Here is a 22,091-nt window from a genome sequence, read left to right as displayed (position 1 = left end):
GAGAGAGAGAGAGAGAGAGAGATGTAAAATGACTAAAAGACCCTCATATGAGAGGCATGTGAGTTGAGTTAACGGATGGGACATAATGGGGTTATCTCGAAGGACCAAAACTATTATGAAACTTGTTGATAAGGACCAAATTTGCAATTTTGGCCCCACATAAACCAAAACCCCAAAAGAGGGCACCAAATTTGCAATTTTCTCCTTTGCTTACATGTCGACCATATAATTAATATCCATATTTTAATCTAATAAATGAATAGTTTTAATCTTCTTTTGTCAAGTGTCACTTGAATACAACTCCTCATTAATATTATGTCATGTGTCATTTAGATATATTAGGCAACTCATTTCAAAATTCAAATTTACATTTTCTAATTATATGTTAAATTTGAAGTTATAATAACTTTAAGAATTTGGTATATTTCTTAATTAATAATTTATTTAAAATGACTATTTAAGATAATTGATTAATAATTATAAATTTTTATTATAAAAGTTTAATTAATTTTATAACCGTGGTTTCCACGGGTTATAAACTAGTACCTAGTATACAAATAAGTGATTAGGAACTAACACAACAAAATGACAATACTCGACCAACATGTGACATTAACCCTACATAAAAAATTACGTATTCATAACCACAACTGGTTAAAAAACTTTAAAGACAAATCAGTAACTACTCATCACAACTTGGTACTTCATTGTATTAGACATACCAACTAATTCTCACTTCAATTTCCCCATTTTCCGGTTTTGGAACAGTTTGTTTCCGTCCAAGTTGGGTCTTCCTTTGAACCGAGCCCAAGGCACACATTTAAACCTAACAACCGAGTGCTCATTGACCAAACTGCCCTCCCTTGCTTTCCACGAAGGGGAGACCAAAGGCAACTTTGTTCGCTACATGGGCTCATCGAACCCCTGGTGCTACCCGTTGACCGCCCTGGTTCCATTTTGACCGAACCAATAACTTGCAAACCCAATACAACTTCCTCCATGGAAGGCCGGTTTTTAGGATCCAAATCAAGGCAACTTAGTATGAGCTCAGCTGCTTTACTTGCACCTTCTGAAGGGTAGTTTTGTCCCAAACGTGGATCCATAATTTTCTCCAATTTCTTTATATCAGTTAAAAAAGGTGTAGCCCATTCCACCAAGTTTTGCTTCATGCCATCTTGATTATAATCAGATGCTCGTAACCCTGTTATGATCTCCAACATCACCACCCCAAAACCATAAACATCACTCTTCACATATAAACGACCTGTAATTTCAATTTGCAAAAGAACACCATTTTTATAAACTATCTTATAAATCTTTCTGACAATGAGATATATAACAACACCATTTTTATAAACTCACCAGTGGCGATATACTCAGGAGCCATGTAGCCATAGGTGCCTGCTATGTCTGTTGAGACATGAGACTCTCCTTTGACAGGACCTGACTTTGCAAGTCCAAAATCCGAGAGCTTTGCATTGAACTCCTGAAATGTATTTAGATGTAGGAATATTGATATGATAAAGATTTAAAGTAAGATACTGAACATTGAAACATGAAATTTGATTGGTTTTTTACTTACCCCATCTAGTAAAATATTTGAGGACTTCACATCCCTGCAAATGACATTATTTTCTGTAGTGTGCAAGAAAGCAAGGCCTTGAGCTGCTCCTGTGGCTATTTTAATCCTTGTGTCCCATGGAAGAGGTTCTACACCTTCTGAAAAATCCAATTTAAAACAGAAATTAATATACTGTTTATATACTTAAAGATAGAAGTTTTAAACACTTACCTCTGAAGAGTTGCATATCTAAACTTCCTTTTTGCATAAACTCATAAACAAGAAGAAACTCCTTGTTTTCCCAGCAATATCCAAAGAGTTTAACAATGTTTGGGTGGCTAAATGTTCCCAAGAATTTCACTTCTGCCTGTTATGAAAACACACAAAATTAACATTTTGATTTTCACTACCGTTTTGCAGTCCATAAAGAATATGTTACATGGATATGTTCCTACTGGCGTTAGAGATAGTGTATTGATGAATCATCAAATAAATATGTTTGTTCAATTATCTAAGTATGTAAGAAAACATCATCTAATGAGTTTTCACAGAGTATATTTTAAAGAAACACAAACAAATACTGTTAGATGAAAAAAGCTCAACAAACCTGCCACTCATTAAGACCTTGAGTCCTGTTGGGGCTGGATCTCTTAATGGCCACAGCAAGCCCACCACCAGCCTTCCTTGGGGCAAATGTTACACTGTCCAACCACCCTTTGAAAACCTTCCCATAACCACCCTCTCCAAGAAACATCTCCTGCTTGAAATTTCTTGTGGCACTTTGTAGCTCAGAAAATTTGAACATTTTCAAGATTGGTATCTTTGTGTTTGCAGTAGGTAGTAACACCTTCTGAGAAGCATTTTCAACACCTTTCTTCTTGTTAATGCTTTGTCCTAGTTTCTTTGTAGGAGAACTCATACGACTTTCTGAAACAATAATCAACATCCACAAAGAGAATTTAAGAAAAAGATAAATTAAAAGTACATAAAAAAGTTTGAACTTTGAACTTACTTGGAGATTTAATCAAGAACAATGACCATGCCTTCTCAATAAACATGGCTCTTCCAATTTGTTTCCGATCACGAGCACTGGACCCACTTTGCAGTGTCCATGCTAACACAAACTCAAGCCTAGCTACCACCTGACTCATTGTAGGTCGATCCTTTGAACGAGTAAGAACACATTCATATGCAATCCTCCCAAATTCCTTCACACAATTACCTGTTGTTTGTCCCTTTAAACATGGATCAATGATTTGATCAATCTTACCTTCTTTGATGCAGTTTTTAGCCCATACAGCTAGACTATGTTGCTGCTCATCTAATGTAAAGTCTAGAGCAGGCCTACCACATAACACTTCCAATAACACCACACCAAATGCATACACATCAGACTTTCGTGTCAGTCTACGAGTTGAAAAATACTCAGCATCCATGTACCCAAATGTGCCTTTTATCTGATCAGTATAAACATTAGTGGTCCCCACCAGATTTGCTGGACCAATCCTGGACAACCCGAAGTCGGAAACTTTAGCTGCTAAATTCTCGTCCAACAAGATGTTTGAGCTCTTGATGTCACGGTGTATAACTCTGGATTTGACACCTGTACCCGAATGAAGGTAGTCCAAACCACGAGCAGCACCTATGCAGATTTGGAGCCTTTGGACCCATGTCAGAAGAGAGGAATTACTTCCGTTAACTTTTCTTTTGTGCAAATGATCCTCAAGACTTCCATTAGGCATGTATTCATAAACAATGATCATTTCTCTTTTATCGGATCCTTCATGGTATCCTAAAAGAGAGACGATGTGACTATGGCGAAACTTGGAAAGCATTTCAATCTCTGCCTTGAACTCGGTTACTCCTTGATTGGAGTCAAGATTCAACCTCTTAATAGCAACATCAATTCCTTCTTCCCCGAAGTCAATCTTACCTTTGTATACCTTCCCGAACCCGCCCTTTCCGATTACAAACGCATCATCAAAATCATTGGTGGCCAATTTGATTTCAGCAAGTGAAAAACATCGACATCTTTTATCCAGTAGCCATGATGAAGATAAATCCTTCCTCTGATCATGTTCTTCTTCGTGTAGGGATCGTTGTTGATCCGATGATGATGACAGGGATGATTTCTTATGCTCATCATTGTCTTCCTCGTGTTGTTTCTGTAAATAATAAACAAGAATATCCAATACAGTAAGGAGAAATATAAGAGCTGTAGAAAAGTTCATGGTTCTTGGAGATATGGATCAGTCTGTAATGCAAAAAGATCGTTAGAGTTTAGAGATTGAGATGATATAGTTCCAAGGGTTTAATGACTATTGAAGAAGTCAGCACAATGGTTATCATCGATGGACCCATATATTAATTTATGTTGCTTTTAATTGACAAATTGGTCAGTGTTATTTACTATTCAACGATTGAGTCACTGCATGTGTCACTCCCATCAACGAACTTCACATCATCTAGTCCATGTAGTCGTTAATGAAGACATGTGGCGAAACTGAAGATGTGGCAAAATTCACATCATCTGTCTACCCCTTCAGTCAACACGGTATATATAGTCAATCATGCAATTATACTACTACCCTTGTGTGGGGACGGTTTCTTGTGATAAGATTATTAATCACACGCCCACACACTGAAAGTCACGAATCACGATAACATGCAGGAATTGACAAACGGAATACTGGGTGATTTAGCAATATGCATGGTGTTGCAATGATTTAAGATAATAAAGATAGGATTCATAATTTGTATATTCCATACAAATAAGTGCTTAATAAATTTAGACAGACAAGTCACAAATTAGTTTTTTTTTTTTAACAGCTAGACTTCAATTGAAAACGACAAGAAGTTTGAATTACATGGTACAATACAATGGATTTTCAGCCCAAGCTATAGTTCCAAATCAAATTCCTACCCCATGGTACACAAATTAGTACTTATTAGGTGTTGCTGTTTTCGATTTAACGGATTTAACGAGGAGAATACTTAATTTAAACAAATATATAATAATGTTAGTTTTATTATTAGCTTAATATTTAAATTGAGAAGGTGATACATTTATGGTCTACCCTTTTTTTTTAAATCTATTGTCGACATGTTGTACAGGTAAATTACAATTAAATTTCCAATTGAAACTACATTATATATGATTGTTTCTTTCAACAATGAAATTTGTAATATCTCATATTCTTAAGTAAATCAGCCTAGTAGCTCCAGTATGTACCAATTGGTAAAGTTATATGATGAGTTCCTGGATCTTAGAGGGTATTTGTATCTAGAATATAGCTCTGATCTTGCGTTATCAGGTTAAGAACCAAGTAAGTTCTTTTTTTTTTTGTCTTTTTAAATCATGTGCGAATAAAATAGTTGAATGAATAATGATATGTATTAGTGTTAGTATACATAAATATTGTTTCTTTGTTGAAGATTAACCAACAACTTAAGCTTAAGGAATGCATAACCCATAGCCTTCTTCTCAAACACCATCTTAAGGTGTAACTCAGCTGAAATACATTTTGACCAAGAAGAGAATGATGCCATTCGTAAAATTAAGAAATTGGTGGTATGAAGATCGAAACCACAGCAAAAAGTATCGGACACGAAAACAATTACCTTTAACAAGTTTGATTTGTAATGCTGCCCTATCATTTGAATCATGAGATCACTAGAATGTTGACCCAAATCGATCTTCAAAGTATGAAAGAAGTCAAAGAGGCTTAGGTGGTGTTTGTTTTTTGTCTGCAGATCTACGTGGCCTCTTCTGTCTGCGCCGCGCAGACCACGCGCAGATATTAGCCTTCGCAGACTGTTTGTTTTTTTGAAGACTGCAGACCTAAAAATGTATGCGCGCCCTCTTCTTGGCGCAGATGTGGACCAGAGTCTTCTAACATCTTTAGACATCTTCTAGCCTAAAAAAACACATATATCTTTATTTTTTTTAAGTTTTTTTTTTTAATTTATATTTTTTCCAACTTTTTTAATGATAAACAATTTGAAAAAAAAATTACAAAACTTAAAAAAAACGTTCGACGATACAAACATGATATTTTTGACAAATTTATAAATAAATATTTATTACAATAATAGTCGTTGAAGTTGTTTATATAAATATGAAAAAAAATCATAATATATATTCTTATATTTTTTTGCCAAATTTTGTAAAACATTATTTAATACAGTATCATCAATTTCTCGAGAAAATATTTATAGTACGTTTTTAATGAATTTAATTGAAAAAATCGAAGTTTATTTCCATCCATTTATGTATCAAATTCTTTGATCCCTAATTATAATGTTTAGTTATAACTTTGCAACCAAAGTTGTTGGTTTTTATCAAATATATATGTTAATTCATACAATTTTTATTTTTATTTTTTATACAATAATACATAAAAGTTGATCTAGATTTGTTAATTATTTATAACAAAGTCATAAAAATATTAAACAATCACTTTGAAGTTTAAAAAAAATCAATTTATTTAGATTTCAGTTTATTTTAGTAGCCCGCAGATGTTAAAAAAACAAACAATTTTCTTTTTTCAGACTGCAGACGTTTGGTCCACCTCTTCTACTGCAGAGGTCTACAGATGTGTCCGCAGACTGCAGACATATTGTCTCAGAAAAAACAAACAGCACCTTAGTTTTTAACTGTATACCTCAACAAACCGCATGAACTAGGAGGGAGAAGTGACATGGACTTTTTATACGCGTGGATTATCCAAGTAAGCATTTAAAAGAAAAATTAACAAATTGGTAACTGGTTAAGAAGGTTTCAGATTAACTCGTCGCAGGATTTTGTCCGTTTCAAATTTTATATCAAAAACAACATTGATGCATAAATTAGAAAAAGGTGAAACGTTGTTGCATAAATAAGCAATTAACCTATTTGTTCAATGCATGAAAACTCATTACAATCGGTAGCTATTATTTAAAAATCATTTGGTGTAAACTATTAAGTCTTCTCCATGGATTATCTATAGCCTTGTAGATTTGGTGTGTTAAGAAGATGAACAAATAAGCTCGAGAAATTTGGTATCTTGTCAACATGTTTCAGGGCACGTTCTGCAGTTTGGCGTGTTTGATAGTCACCATGTTGGAACGCCTGTACAAGTGCTGTGCTAACATTAAGATCACCCGAAACATCATACGCTATATCTTCTGTCCGTAAAAGTCTTTCCACCACCCAAACAGCTCTTCTCCATAAATTATCTGTTTGTTTTTCAAGCAAAATATCCATAATCGGCTTGATTCCTTCCACCTCACATAAGACAGCCACCCCTCCTTCTATATTGACCCCATCATCTAGTAAAGTTGACAATGCAGCTAATGATGCTTCAGTTACCTTCTCATTTGTGTGATCTAAGAGTGCCACAAGTTTTGGCAAAGCTGGACCTTGTAATAGACAGAAAGTATCCCTTTGTGAACACACTCCACGGTGAACCTGACACAATCCAGTCACCACTGTTTGTTTGCTGAAATAGTGAAAGATTGGCATTTCGGGGAGTTTGCTTAGGATTTTGGATTGTCGAGATAAATTCTCCAAAGCAAAAGCTGAAACCATTTGCACATTGTCTATCCCGTTGACCTGAAGAAGGTCAACAAATAACCCTGCAAGATCATGCTCACGACATAAAGAAACAGCTTTCGGTTCATCGGGTAACATGAATGTTAACCTCGAAAGGACACGTGTGAGCTCTTCTAAATACGGTGTTACAAAACGGCTTCCTCTAGGATCTCCTTGATGAACCATTCTGATTCTTGAAATCACCATTTCAAACGCGCCTTCTTCTAGCATTTGTCGTGTGAATCCGATATCTCTTTCCAAAAGATCTGCTAGAAGCCCAAAAGCTGAAACCATTTGCACATTGTCAAGCCTGTTGACCTGAAGAAGGTCAACAAATAACCCCACAAGATCATGATCACGACATAAAGAAACAACGTTCGGTTCATCGGGTAACATAAATGTTAACGTCGAGAGGACACGCAAGAGCCCTTCTAAATATGGTGTTACAAAATGGCTTCCTCTAGGATCTTCTTGATGAACCATTCTGATTCTTGAAATCACCATTTCAAACACACCTTCTTCTAGAATTTGTCGTGTGAGTCCGATATCTCTTTCCAAAAGATCTGCTAGAAGCCCAACAGCTGCAGCTTGTTCTTCCGTACATGTTATGTTTTTCACAACTACTTTAATTAAACTGCTAAGAAGACCAGGCGTCATGCGTAAAGAAGTAGCTAGTTCTTGACCCATGTTTGGAGAAAGATTCTGGAGAAGTTTTATTGAAGTCATGCGGAGATCTTGCTGTGGGGCTTCAATAAACGTAACCAAACCGTTAATGGCACCCGAGCTTTTAATTGCTGACACAACGCCAGCTTTAGTAACGGGGGAGCTAGTGAGTCCAACAAGAACATGTAGAAGCTTGCATTCCATTGCTGGTCCAGTGTTGTTGATCAAATGAAGATAGTTGTGAAGTATGTCTTCAGACACAAGGGTCTGGTGGTTGGGACCCACTGGGATAGAGTCAAAGTCACAGTCGGAGCTCGCTATGTTTGCAAGTATTGTAGCAGAGATTTCTTTGAATTGCATAGGGAGCTGCTTTGAGCCTGAAAAAAGACCTTTGATAAGAGGCGAAAGTATGCCTTGGTCAACCAAGATCTTCGCACTTGACTCACAAGATGAGATTTGATTTAGAGCAATGAGCGCTGCTACTCTAGACTGCATATTATCACTTTTCAAGAGGTCGATCAATGATGAACCCACGGTCCTAGCCACCAAGATTTTTACATCATCAGTACTCAAAGCCAGTTCAGCAAGGTATGAAGCCATGGACACTTTGATTTCTGGAGAACCTGAAAGCATCCAAGCCGTTAGCCTTTAATATTATCAACCATCAAAAGTCTAGTTTAATATCAATACACAATCCCAAAATTGTCTCCAAATCTGCCCCATGTTTTTGCTATAGAAGTCCTACTAAAAAGAGGACGCCAGATCGTGTATGAGAGTCAGGAGTTGTATGAAGCGCAAAGGTGATAAACAGTTCAACAGAAGATAATGACAATCATACATTGCCTACAGATATTGAGGAACTAATTAATTCACTTGGTGCAAAGCATAGTCACCAGGAACTGGGTTGCTCTGGTACGAGAACGTGGATCAGGTTCGCTATGTCCTTAAATTTCAGTACCAAGGGTGTAGGTTCATTTCGGATCCCTCCGCTATGATGCACCAATTATCATGGTACCGTGTACCCCTTAATAATATATAAATTTCTACATACTTTATAAAAATCCGAATATTCAAAATTCCATAAAGTTATACTCGTATTAATAATCAAGCAATCAAAATTTCAATATAAGTAATTTGATACATAACTGATAAGATAAAAAGACATGGTCAAAATAACTTTAAAACATAACAAATCTCAAAAATAATCTACCCTCGACCCTTTCAATTCCTTCCCGTTATCAACATCTTCAAAATTTTCCCATTTCCTCTTTTCTAATATTGTACTCGAACCTTCCAAGTTACTTTTTGTGTGGTCCTGATTCGTAATCTTCTAGAAAAATGTGATTGAAGACGGATGTTTGAATGAAAAAAAAAAAACTTGTCTACCTTCTTACAATTCAAATTGTTTCTCTTCACATTTGAAATGTATGAGTAAGGTGGTGTTTGTTTTTTGTTTGCGGGTCTTCTTGGTCTCTTTTGTTTGCGCCGTGCAGAGTCTTTTTGTTTTTTAGAAGACTGCAGACCTACAAAGGGTTGCGCATCATCTTTCGGACACAGATATGGACTAGAGTCTCCTAACCTCTTTAGACATGTTCTAGACAAAAAAAAACACCCTTTTTTTAATGTCTCTTTTTTTCTTTTTCGACTGCCTCTTTTTTGTAACCTCTTCAAACATTAATATTGTTTGTTTGAATGCCTTTTTTTGGTAATATTTCATCATTTTAACTACAACAAAATACAATAAATGTCAAATATATCAGTTAATTCATACCATTACACTGTTTAAAAAATGACATAACTATCTTATTGTCATTAAAACAAAAAAATAATTTAGACAAACATATTAATCATAATATAATGTCACATAAAAGAAATAAAATAAAAAAGTGGTTATACAATAATACATAGAATTTGATCTAGATTTGTTAAATATTTATAATAAAGTCGTAAAAGTGCTAAGTTCAAAAGATGATTTTTTTTATAAAAAATATTGACCAAAGACGAATTGTATGTATGATTCCAATATTGAATCTCTTAAATGAATTTGAAGGAACCTTTCAATGATATAAAAGTGGAACAATTTAAAATTCAATATTGAAAATCTTTTAAGATTAAAAAATTGATTTATTTAAATTTTAGTTTATTTTAGCAATCTGCAGATGTTAAAAAAGAAACAGTCTTCTTCTTGCACACTGCAAACGTTTAGTCCACCTCTACTACAAAGGTCTTCAGATATGGTCCTCAGACTACAAACTTTTTGCCCAAGTACTCTAATTTCTCTTTGTTGAAGAGCTGTTAATAGGTTTTGAGAATACCTTTTTAGCAACCTCTGCCAGTTTCAGGGTTTCCGAACGAGAACCTTACCAGGACTCGATTGGTTTCATCATCACCGCATCCATTTGCATTGTTGCCATCAAATAAAAAGTTCTTATTTCATATGGAAAGTCACAAATTATTCTCGCAAAACACGCTCTTTCATTTCATATTCAGCAATTCTTTCAAATGCTTGCAATACACCTACTACAACTTCTTTATCGAGATTTGGAATTTTCTTGGGATTCCACCCATGGCTAACTTTTAAGATCATTTTTATCATAAAATAGTAGAGTCAACGCAAACCCCAATCAATGTAAAGGAATGGTCGTCTTTTCACATATCGCTAACACAATACTCTCGACTTTAGAGTAATCAGAAAAAATATTGATTATCCTTCATCACATCTTTAATCTCTCCTTACTATTGTCTTTTGCACAGAAAGGGTATGGGCTTTATTCAAAGGGTAATCACAGAGAACAAGAAAGGTGTGTGCAGGTGGGACAAAACTCTACACACTTTACTGCAGAACTGAAACAAGAGCAGATTGGGGCAACTTTTCTAATTTTTTCATGCTCATTCGTAAAAGGGAAATTGACTACAACTATATAAGGAAAATGCTTCCTAAACTACTGGGGCAACTAACCCACTTCTTGATTACGCCTAAAGAAAAGGAAATATGGCCAACATGGCCTTTTGAAAGAGTCAAACAACTAAATAAACATAAATTTCCCAATATGCCCTCTGGATTAAACCAACATATTCCCCCTTAATCCAGAGTCTTCATTCCAAGCTTTTCTGTCATGTCCTTGAACATGATTCTTGCCAACGGTTTGGTGAGGATATCAGCCTTTTGTTCATGACTTACAACATGTCTCACAACAACATCCCCCCTTTCAATGCATTCTCTGATAAAGTGAAACCGGGTGTCTATGTGCTTGCTTCTCCCATGGAAGACCGGATGTTTTACTAGTTCAATAGCTGACTTATTGTCAATGTGGATTGTTACTGGGCCTAGCTTTTCCCCTGTTACCTCCTGGATTAAACGACGAAGCCAGACTCCTTGACATGTTGCCATAGTTGCTGCCATAAACTCGGCTTCACACGATGACAGTGCAACACACCTCTGTTTCTGGGAACTCCATGTCACTAGACTTTCATTCAAGTAGAACACCATTCCACTTGTACTTCTTCTGTCAACCAGGTCTCGGGCGTGATTGCTATCTGAGAATGCAATCACTTCATTCTTTCTAGAGCTTTGAGGGTAAAACAGTCCAAGATTGAGAGTTCCCTGTACATATCTTAAAATTCTCTTCACAACTTGATGGTGAAGTTTAGTGGGCCTTTGAAGGAAACGACTTACAATTCCCACTGAATATGCTATGTCAGGTCTAGTGTGGCATAAGTATCTTAGACCACCAACAATACTTCTATATTCAGTAGCATTTACGGGTTCACCATCTTCATCCTTTGTCAATTCCAGCTTGTGCTCCATGGGTACCTCTGCCCCATTGCATTCTTCCATGCCTATTTTTTTCAACAAACTCTTAGCATACCCTATTTGTTTTAAGTTGATTCCGTTCTCTTCTTGAGTCACCTCAATACCCAAGTAGTATGACAACAGCCCCAAGTCGCTCATTTCAAATTCCTGGTTCATTTGTTTCTTGAATGTGATTACTTCATCCTCATTTCCTCCGGTGACAATGAGGTCATCAACGTAGACCCCGACTATCAACACATTTTCTTTTGACTTTCTTATGTACACTGCATACTCATGAACACATCTTCTGAAACCAATCTGCTTCAGGTACTTATCAAGGCATGCATTCCAAGCCCGAGGGGGTTGTCGAAGGCCATACAGTGCCTTGGACAGTTTGTACACCATACATGTCGAGTTTTTCTTCACAAAACCCTCCGGTTGTGATACATACACTTCCTCCTCCATCTTCCCGTGTAAGAATGCTGACTTCACATCTAAATGATGGACTCGCCATCCATTCTTGCCTGCGAGAGCTAGAAGTACTCTTACTGTTTCGAGATGGGCCACTGGAGCGAAGACTTCTTCAAAATCGATCCCTTGTTTCTGAACATACCCCTTCGCTGCTAACCGAGCTTTATGCTTCAAGATGTTTCCTTTTGGGTCCCGCTTCAGTTTAAAAACCCACTTGAGACCAATGGGTTTTCGGCCCTGTGGCAGCTTCACCAATTCCCATGTCTTGTTTTTCTCAATGGCACTCAATTCGCTCTTCATGGCTTTTACCCACTCGACATTACTCTTTGCTGCTTCAAAAGAGCTTGGTTCTTCGTGATCCAAAGTGAGCAGGAGTTCATCTTCTTGTCTATAGATATCCGACAGCCGGCGGTATCTCTTTGGTGCACCACCACCTGTTGATTCTGAGGTGGTGGTATTTGATCCTGTTGAACTTGTGGGTGTACTAGGGTTAGATGGTGAAGACGAAAGAATGTTTATCGGAGAGTTGTGGGCCTGTTCTGTTGGGTTCTGTTCATTTTCGGAGTGGGCCTGTTGACTTATATTGAAGAAGTCCATTGGAGTATCACCTTCACTAAAGCCCCAAGTTTCTGAAGGTGCATCATATTGTACCTGTTCACCAGCCTCCTCGTTGTATCCTTCCACAACCAATGGACAACCTAAATGTTCTTTAAATCGTTCAGAGTTCTCCCATATCCACCCTTTGTCTTCCTCAAAGCACACATTTTTACTCACACAAATCTTTCCAGTGTTGGGATCAAGCAATCTGTATGCTTTGCTTCCGATTTCTGTTCCAAGATACACATATTTCTTGCTCCTATCCTCAAGTTTCTTGAGATGGCCTTTCATGACTTTTGCATGAGCGATGCAGCCAAACACCCGCAGGTGTTCAACATTTGGTTTTCTTCCGGTCCAACACTCGTATGGGGTTGTGTTTTCTAACGCCTTTGTTGACACACGGTTAAGCACATACACTGCATGTCTTGCTGCTTCTCCCCATAATGTCTCTGGCACCCTTTTGAACTTCAGAATTGTTCTAACCATCTCTACTACTGTTCTATTCCTCCTCTCCACGACCCCGTTTTGTTGGGGGGTGTAGGGTGCCGTGTAGTGTCGATTCAGACCTGTTTCTTCACAATAGTTACTGAAATCTTTGGATACAAACTCTCCACCCCTGTCTGATCTAAAAGTCTTGATCTTGTCACCTGTTTCATTTTCTACAAGTTCCCGGAATCTTTTGAACACACCCAAAGTCTCATCTTTCGTGTTCATGAGATGAATCCACATAACACGAGTGAAGTCATCTACTAGAAGTAAGAAATACCTCTTTCCTGATGGTGTGACTGGTGTGATTGGGCCACACAAGTCCCCGTGCACTAACTCGAGTCTTCTTGTTGCTCTGAAGTTGGCTTCTGTTGGCTGTGAGGTTCGTGTTTGTTTCCCGACTAAGCATCCTTCGCATGGACTTAAGGGGGCTCGAATACATGGCAGCCCACGAACCATGTTAGTCTCTGACATATGTCTAAGTGAAGTGAAGTTTACGTGCCCTAGGCGGTTATGCCATAACCAACTTCTTTCGTTTTCTTCACTACCGAGTAAGCATTTCCCTTCAATCTCATTCAAGGCTATCTTGTACAAACGGTTTGCTGATCTTGTGACTTTCATCAGTAGCCTCCCGGTTCTATCATGAATCCACAAATATGCTCCATGCATGAGTATCTTGTCACCCCCTTCAGCTAACTGTCCCAGGCTTATTATGTTGCTGCATAAGCTTGGGATATAATACACCTCCCGAAGCAGTCTTTGTTCACCATTTTTACACAGAAATAGTATTGCTCCTTTGCCTTCTATTCGAACTTTGGAGCCATCCCCGAACCTGACATATCCTTTTATGGTCATATCAATTTCACGAAACTTTTCTTCTTCTCTTGTCATATGATTGTAGCTCCATTGTCTAAGTACCACACCTTAGATTTGCTTGTTTCATCCCCTTTTAATCTTAGCTTTGGCGTGACTTTTTCCTCATTAAGAAACACCTCATGGAACACCTTTTCAGAGTTGTATGTAGACAACAACAAAGCTGGTTCATCATCATCTGGTACTTATGTTAAGTTGGCCTCTTGATTCCTTTCACGACGTGGATTTTTGCATTGGAAAGCGTAGTGCCCAAAGTCTTGACAGTTATAACACTGTATCTTCTCTTTGTCACTATTGTTTGATGATCCGCACCCTCCTTCTCTATTGTGATGAGCGCCACCACCGCGCCGCCCACCACGGCCAAACCAGGTACCACTCCTCCCACGACCTCTCCCTCGGCCACGAGAACTGCTATTGTGTCGGTTGTCTCGCTGGGATGACTTCTGATCTTCATCTCTCTTCTTCTTTGTTCTATCAGACCACTCTTGATGGGTCAAGAGAAGTTTTCCTTCTGTGTTTTCTGTGTGCCCGTTGTGCCCCTTTACCCGTTCTTCATGAGCTTTCAATCTTCCAATTACTTCTTCAACAGACATGTTGTCTAAATCAGCGAATTGTTCAATAGTAGAGGCTATTTGAACAAACTTGGACAGTACTGCACGAAGTAATTTCTTTACCACATAATCTTCTTCTACAGTATCACCCAAAGCTCTTATGTTACTTACTACATTGTTCACTTTCACAGCAAACTCGTCAATCGTCTCCGTTTCTTTCATGCTTAACAGTTCGAACTCCGCCTTGAGGGTTTGGACTCTCGCAGTCTTAACCCTATATGCTCCCATGAACATAGTCTTGAGTGCTGTCCATGCCTCCTTAGCCGTTTGCTTCTCTGCCAACGACAGTAACAAATCTTTCGGTATGCCTTGATAAATGGCCGCCAAGGCCATTTTATCCTTCTTCACTTCGACAACCGTATTGGGGGTGCGGGGTTCAACAGCGTCCCAGACGCCTTGAGCTTGCATGAAAACACGCATCTTTATTGCCCACACAGCATAATTGCTTCTTGAGAGCATAGGGTAGTGCAACGTGATGGGTCCGTCCTTCTCATTCCTTTCATTTTTGTCTCCCATGTTGAGTGCACGAGGTTGGTATTTGGGCATACACCAGGTTAAAGCTCTGCTCTGATACCAAAATATTGTCTTTTGCACAGAAAGGGTATGGGCTTTATTCAAAGGGTAATCACAGAGAACAAGAAAGGTGTGTGCAGGTGGGACAAAACTCTACACACTTTACTGCAGAACTGAAACAAGAGCAGATTGGGGCAACTTTTCTGATTTTTTCATGCTCATTCGTAAAAGGGAAATTGACTACAACTATATAAGGAAAATGCTTCCTAAACTACTGGGGCAACTAACCCACTTCTTGATTACGCCTAAAGAAAAGGAAATATGGCCAACATGGCCTTTTGAAAGAGTCAAACAACTAAATAAACATAAATTTCCCAATATGCCCTCTGGATTAAACCAACACTTACATGTCCGTTTTTTATATTTCTCCCATTTTAGGACCCATATCATCACCGAAAAATCATCACTCCTTGTAGTTTCACCAACACTTTGTTTGATTTTTCTAGTGTTCTCGTCTCTTTGTTTAACCTTGCCCCTTCATCAATTAAGAGCAATTGTAGTAGCTAGAGCCTCTTTACTGTCCCTTCATCCTCATACTCAAACTCCACGGCTAGTGAATGATTCGAAGCCACTTTTTAATGTAATCGACATTATTGGCATGGGTGGTGGTGCAAATGTTTGGGTGTGTAAACATTGCAATATAAAGTAGTAAAGACCGGATTTGCTTCAAAAGCTTAGGTATGTAAGCATTGCTACAACAAAACCAATTTTTTAATGATCAAATGGTGTAACGATGAGGGTCCAAAATGGGAGAAATAACATGAGAAACGGACATGTCAGAATAGATTAAAGATGTCATGAACGATAATCAATATTTTTCTAATTACTATAAAGTTGAGAGTTGTGCTAGCGAGATGGAAAGAGACGACCAATTTCTTACAATTTTTTAGGTTTGCATTGACTCCACGATTTTACGATAAACGTTATCTTCAGAAGTTAGTCCCATGTGGAATTCCTAGAAAAGCTCCAAATCATGATAAAGAAGATGTAGTAGGTGTAATACAAGTATTTGAACGAATTACTGAAAATAAAGAAGAGAGTTTTTTACGAGAAAAATCTACGACTTTTCATATAAAAAAGGACTTTATTTGATGGGAGCAACGCAAATAGATGCAGTGACAGTGAAACCAATGGACCGGTGGTCGAGTTATGGTTTGGAAACCCCAAAACTAGCAGGGGTTGCTAAAAAGGTACTTTCACAACCTATTAGCAACTCTTCAACAAAGAGAAATTGGAGCACTTACTCATACATTCACAATGTGAAGGTCAACCATTTTAATTGTAAGAGGGCGGACAAATTGATTTATATTCATTCAAACATTCTTCCTTAATTGTGTTTTTTTAGTTACAAATCAGGACCGCACAAAAAGTGGGACATTAATCTATAAAACATAAACTTGAATGGAAAGGAAAAAAGCACAAGGGTAGACTAATTTTTAGATTTGTTATGTTCTTTTAATTATGTTGATCATGTTTTTGTGTTATGAGTTATATATGAAACTACTTCTATTTAAACTTCAAATATTTAATTGTTAATATTAATATGATATTTTGAATGTTTGGATTTTTAAAACGTATGTGGAAATTTATATTATCACATAGAGGATTGAGTGATGGTAAACTTCTACCTCAACAAATCAAATCATTGCAGAAGGTACATAAGGGGTTGGTAGTTAGTACCCTTTCCCAGTGATCAAATGTGTTAGGAAGGTATATATTAACTTCAACTCTGCCCAAGTTGAAGATACACCCAACCTTCCATGTAAGTGTTCTCAAGTGGTATCATAAAGACTTGGAAACCTAGAACAAGGAGTGTTCATATGACCTCACTTGATCAAAAAACTGAAGAAATTTTATCAGATATGACATGAGAAAACGGGTGTATCTTCAACTTTTAAGCCCCCGTATATGTTTGGGTGAGTGTCTAGGGTTGGGTTGAAATTGATCTTGAAGTTGAGCACATATCTCAAGATTGAAATACAACGCATAGTCACAGTGTACCCACCTCAACATCATATGCACTAATATATTTATAAACTAATTAAAGTCTAGAAGTTTATGCAAAGTACCTTCAATGAGAAGTGTCAAAAGAGGTTGCAATCTACCATTTTCAGCCATTTGCCTCGCATTATTCTCATTGTTCTCCAAATTTCCAAGAATTTTATCCGCCTTCTCAACAGTCGACACATTTTCAGATTTACTACTAGTCATTCCAATTAATATCAGGATTGCTCCATTAACAGACCCGATTTTTTCACACATAGCCTCGGATTTCGAGAGCTCAAAGAGCAAGGAGATAGCTTCCTCTCTTACTTTCGGTTGTTCATCAGACAATAACTTCACTATTGTGTTCACATTATCCCCTCCCACCACTATTTCCTGCAACACAAAAAAAAAAGAATCTTATAAAAAGTTTTGTAAGAAGTGAATAAAGCATGCAATTTCCATGACCGATTTTGATATTAAACATTTAGCAACCTTATTATCTTCATCGTCCTCCACCACAATACGCAGAGTCTCTAAAGCTCTACACCTCACTCTGCAGTTACTAATCTTCAACATGCCTACAATCATTGGTATTAAATCAGCATTATTGATTATATGCTTATTTGAAATATTTTTTTGGCAAAGGTGTTGAAGAAACTCCAAAGCCTGCAAAATATCAGTCTCGGGACAACCAATATTTAACAACTTGCGTGTCATGTCAAGCTGAACAGCTTCATTTCTGGCTTTCCATTACTTCAATTGTGTTCCTCAAAGCAATATTTGGAATCATATCAGTTGTTTTTAGTTCTTTATATGTTAAGGGGCAAACCAGCTTTTTGTTGTTCTCTTTGCATCTATTGAACCAATTTTCAATAGACTCGCGCTCAAAAGTTTGCCCATTTTCCAAGGTAACAGGATCTCTCATGATTTGTTTTGTAAAACGGCATATGAATGCATTATAAGTAGGCTCTATGTGTTCTCTTTTGTATTGAAAGCTATCATCTGATTGGCTACTAAGTCCTTGACTTCCATCCATTAGACTGAGTGTACCCTGTGGAAGACATAAAAGACAAATGATAATGTTCAGTGGAAAAAGTCAAAGTGAAAAAAAGAAAAAAGAACATAACTGTCAACCAACGGATCAACAACAACTTGATTTTGACTTAATTTGTATCATGAGTTTTTGTCGAAAATGTAAACTTTGTACCAAAAATATAAACATGAAGTGATTAAATAAAGAACAACAGGTTGATTACTTTATATGAACGCGGTTTATATTGGTATACTCTCAAGGTATCAGCAAACTTTCAAAGACCACAAGTTCACATCATAGCATTCAAACATCATACAAAAAATTTCTAAACCACATCAGAATTTCCATTGGCAATAATCAATGCAAAACCCCCAAAAAAACAGCATAAATAATATTCAGTCCAGTGTCCACTATATAATCCCTTCCGATCAGAAACTTACAACAAAATCCACTAACTACTTGCGAATCATATCACAATAAAAAACGAGAGAACAAAAACCAAGAAAAATCACCTTGTATTTTGCTACTCAATTGTAGTTCTGCAGAGCTGAATTCATCCTTCAGCTTTTAGTATAAATATTGATGCAAAATGGTTAATCAACGCTGCAAAAGAAAACTAAGAACGAAGAGGGGATTGCTTAGTTTTACTAGTAAAGGATGGAATTAGGGCTTTCTCCCTGAATTTCTCTGTCAAATTGAAAGAAAAGAGTAAGAAAGTGCCGATGTGATCAAAAAGAAAGAAATGAGAAGGAAGGTTCCCAAGTGCTTGAACTAAAAGATAAAAGAAACCCAAAAGTCAATCAGAATAGTCGTCGTAGAACATAGTCAACCAAAAATTCAGCATTGTATCCGGGTTGTTGGATACGTAGTGGGTCTGGGTCAGGATGCGGTTTGTGGTTGGAGGAAAGGAGTAGTGCGGAAGTGGGGTAAATGGTGATGAGGAACATGAACAAGGAAAAGAGTACGAAAGCGAAGTCTTGGTGGCCAACCATTCCGGAGTCGGAGAGGACGACGATGAGAGTGAGGGCGAATGCCTGGAGTTTGGTGGAAGGAGTGGAATCGTTGCCGGAGGGGGAGAATGGGAGAGTCGATGCGGTTACATAATCCGTTATTAAGCTAAAGATCAATGGGTGTTTGGGACTGTTTATTTATTTTAGACAAAACTTCAAAAATGGTCCATGTGGTTTTCGAAAATCTGAAGATAAGTCCCTAATTTATAAAAACCTCACAGATGGTCCCTGTGGTTTCAAAACTTTTAACAAATGGTTCTTTTCGTTAACTCCGGTAGAATTTGGCCGTTAAGTGAAGGGTATTTTTGTCATTTCACTACCAAAGGTACTATTTATGAACTTTTGTCTTATTTTTTAAAAAAAATATATTTAATATTAAAGGGTCTCTCTCTCTCTCTCTCTCTCTCTCTCTCTCTCTCTCTCTCTCTCTCTCTCTCTCTCTCTCTCTCTCTCTCTCTCTGGATGAAGAATCAAAGGGAAGAAAAACCCAGATCTGCACTCTTTCTCCTTCCGATCAGACCCTCACCTACCGGTAGAGGTGGCAATTTATGACACGACACGACAAAAATACACGACACGAAACGAAATTGGGACAAAACTAAAATTTGAATTCGTGTTCGTGTTAGCTGTAAAAAACACGATGTCGTGTCGTGTCGTGTTCGTGTTCAAAATTCGACACGAAATTGACACGATTTAGCAGTTCTTTATCGTGTTTTTTGTGTTTGTCATGTTTATCGTGTTATATTTGATAAAGTATTCATTAAATATACTAGTTTTTTGTATATGTTATATTTGTCGTGTCGTGTCGTGTTTGTCGTTTTTTAATTCGTTCGTTTTTGTGTTAGTTAAAAAAAACACGACATCGTGTCATGTCGTGTTCGTGTTACAAAAAACATTGTCGTGTCGTGTCGTGTCAGACAGAAACACGAAATGATAGCACGATTTGCCACCCCTACCTACCGGTGGTGAAGCACCACCATCGCCACTACAATTTCCAGACCACCAACCACCGCCATTGTTGCTCTATCTCTCACAGATCTGCACTCTTTCTCCTTCTGGTCACGTCGAAACTCGCTGGAAATTCCGATAAGTTGCTCCTATTAGAAAAATTAAAATAGCCTCCCTCACCCATCACCCTCACGTTCTCTATTTCTCCGATACCACCAAAATTGGAGCAAAATCACCATAATTTGACCTAAATTGGTAAGCCTAAATCAAAATCTAAAATTATAACCTAGATTCATGCTCTGCCTATAATATTTGACCTAAATCGGAAGCATCATCTCCATTGTCGCCTTCCTCTAAAAGCTCTGCATCTGCGATCTTCGTTAATACAAGCTCACCCATCTATAACTCATGAAATCGGTTCTACCTCCATCAAATTCATCAAGAACCAACAACAAACTCTAAGGCTTAATTTACCAGGTTGGGATCTTTCTCCATTGATTTCAATAGGAACCAAGCGTTTGATTTTGATGGCACTGTTGAGGTAGCTGACAAGAAGAGGTATCTGAAAGGAGGAGGCGATCGTCGGTGTTCATATGTTGGCCAAAGCTTAGTGTTTACCACAGCTCATAAAGAGGTAGAAGAGGAGTTCATAAATGAAATCGATGAAGCTGGCTCCGATGATATTGAGGTGAGGTCTAAATTTAGGGAGATGGCTCCGGCGGTGAGATCGATTGCACGTATGGTTATGAGAGATGGTTCAAGGTGAAAGTCAGGTGAATAACAAGATATGGATCTTCTTTGATACCGATCTTCTCTTTTTCTTCTTATACATAAGCTTTCTTCTTAGAGTAAAGAAATGGTGGTCCAGATGGTTTAGCTTCTTTTCAAGAGAGAGAGAGAGAGAGAGAGAGAGAGAGTGAGTGAGTGAGTGAGTGAGTGAGTGAGTGAGGGGGGCCCTTTAATATTAGATAATTATATTTATTTTTCGTTTTTTTTTTAAATTAAGGCAAAACTTCATAAATGGTCCCTGTGGTAGTGAAATGACAGAAATGCTCTTCACTTAACGGCCAAAAGCTAACGGAGTTAGCTAAAATGACCATTTGTTAAAAGTTTTGAAACCACAGGGACCATCTGTGAGGTTTTTATAAATTAGGGACTAAACTTCAGATTTTCGAAAACCACAGGGACCATTTTTGAAGTTTTGTCTTTATTTTATTTTTAGATAAAAAATTTATTAGTTTATCTACCTGTACCTTTCTTCTAATAAATGAAACCTAAAAATGACACGTGTCAGTTTTTTAGAATGTCTCTTTGACACGTGTTATTTTTTTATGATTTTTATTATTTCCTTTTTTTTGTAACAAATCAAATTCAATTCAAATTTTGAAAATACAAAATCATATCCTAATAACATTATTATGTATATTTTACTTAACAGATTAATTCATAATTACTTACAATCGACAATATCTTGGTTTTTTTATATATTTTTTTTATCTATTTAAAATTTTTAAATATACAGACCGTGGTTTTCACGGGTTATAACCTATTATGGTATTAAAACAAACTTCTCAAAGATATTAATATATTAATATTCTTCTAATAAATGAACCTAAAAATGACACGTGTCAATTTTTTAGAATGTCTCTTTGACACGTGTCATTTTTTTATGATTTTTATTATTTCCTTTTTTTTGTAACAAATCAAATTCAAATCAAATTCAATTCAAATTTTGAAAATGCAAAATCATATCCTAATAACATTATTATGTATGTTTTGCTTAACAAATTAATTCATAATTACTTACAATCGACAATATCTTGGTTTTTTTATATTTTTTTTATCTATTTAGAATTTTTAAATATACAGACCGTGGTTTTCACAGGTTATAATCTAGTATGGTATTAAAACAAA

At 37.0% G+C, this 22,091-nt stretch overlaps 1 protein-coding gene and 1 pseudogene across 2 annotated transcripts; both read right to left on the bottom strand.

The window, feature by feature from the left end:
* Nucleotides 1-612: 612 nt before the first annotated feature.
* On the bottom strand, nt 613-3,839 carry LOC145133900 (uncharacterized). The gene is made up of 6 exons (XM_079068848.1): nt 2,574-3,839; nt 2,169-2,488; nt 1,793-1,928; nt 1,583-1,719; nt 1,363-1,486; nt 613-1,264 (listed from the first exon to the last, which is right to left on the bottom strand). The coding sequence occupies exons 1-6, from the start codon at nt 3,790-3,792 to the stop codon at nt 738-740; spliced, it is 2,463 nt and encodes an 820-aa protein (XP_078924974.1). The 5' UTR covers nt 3,793-3,839; the 3' UTR covers nt 613-737.
* Nucleotides 3,840-6,398: 2,559 nt separating this feature from the next.
* LOC145128737 (U-box domain-containing protein 44-like) lies at nt 6,399-19,344 on the bottom strand (annotated as a pseudogene). The gene is made up of 4 exons (XR_013717074.1): nt 18,732-19,344; nt 17,679-18,237; nt 17,270-17,579; nt 6,399-8,419 (listed from the first exon to the last, which is right to left on the bottom strand). The product of XR_013717074.1 is annotated as a U-box domain-containing protein 44-like (transcript).
* Nucleotides 19,345-22,091: the final 2,747 nt, after the last annotated feature.

This window comes from Lactuca virosa, chromosome 8 (assembly GCF_052849685.1).
Source record: "Lactuca virosa cultivar CGN04683 chromosome 8, Lactuca_virosa_CGN04683_v6, whole genome shotgun sequence".
Taxonomy (NCBI): Eukaryota; Viridiplantae; Streptophyta; class Magnoliopsida; order Asterales; family Asteraceae; genus Lactuca; species Lactuca virosa.
Note: the sequence above shows the minus strand (reverse complement) of the source record. Positions and strands in the feature narration are given on the sequence as shown.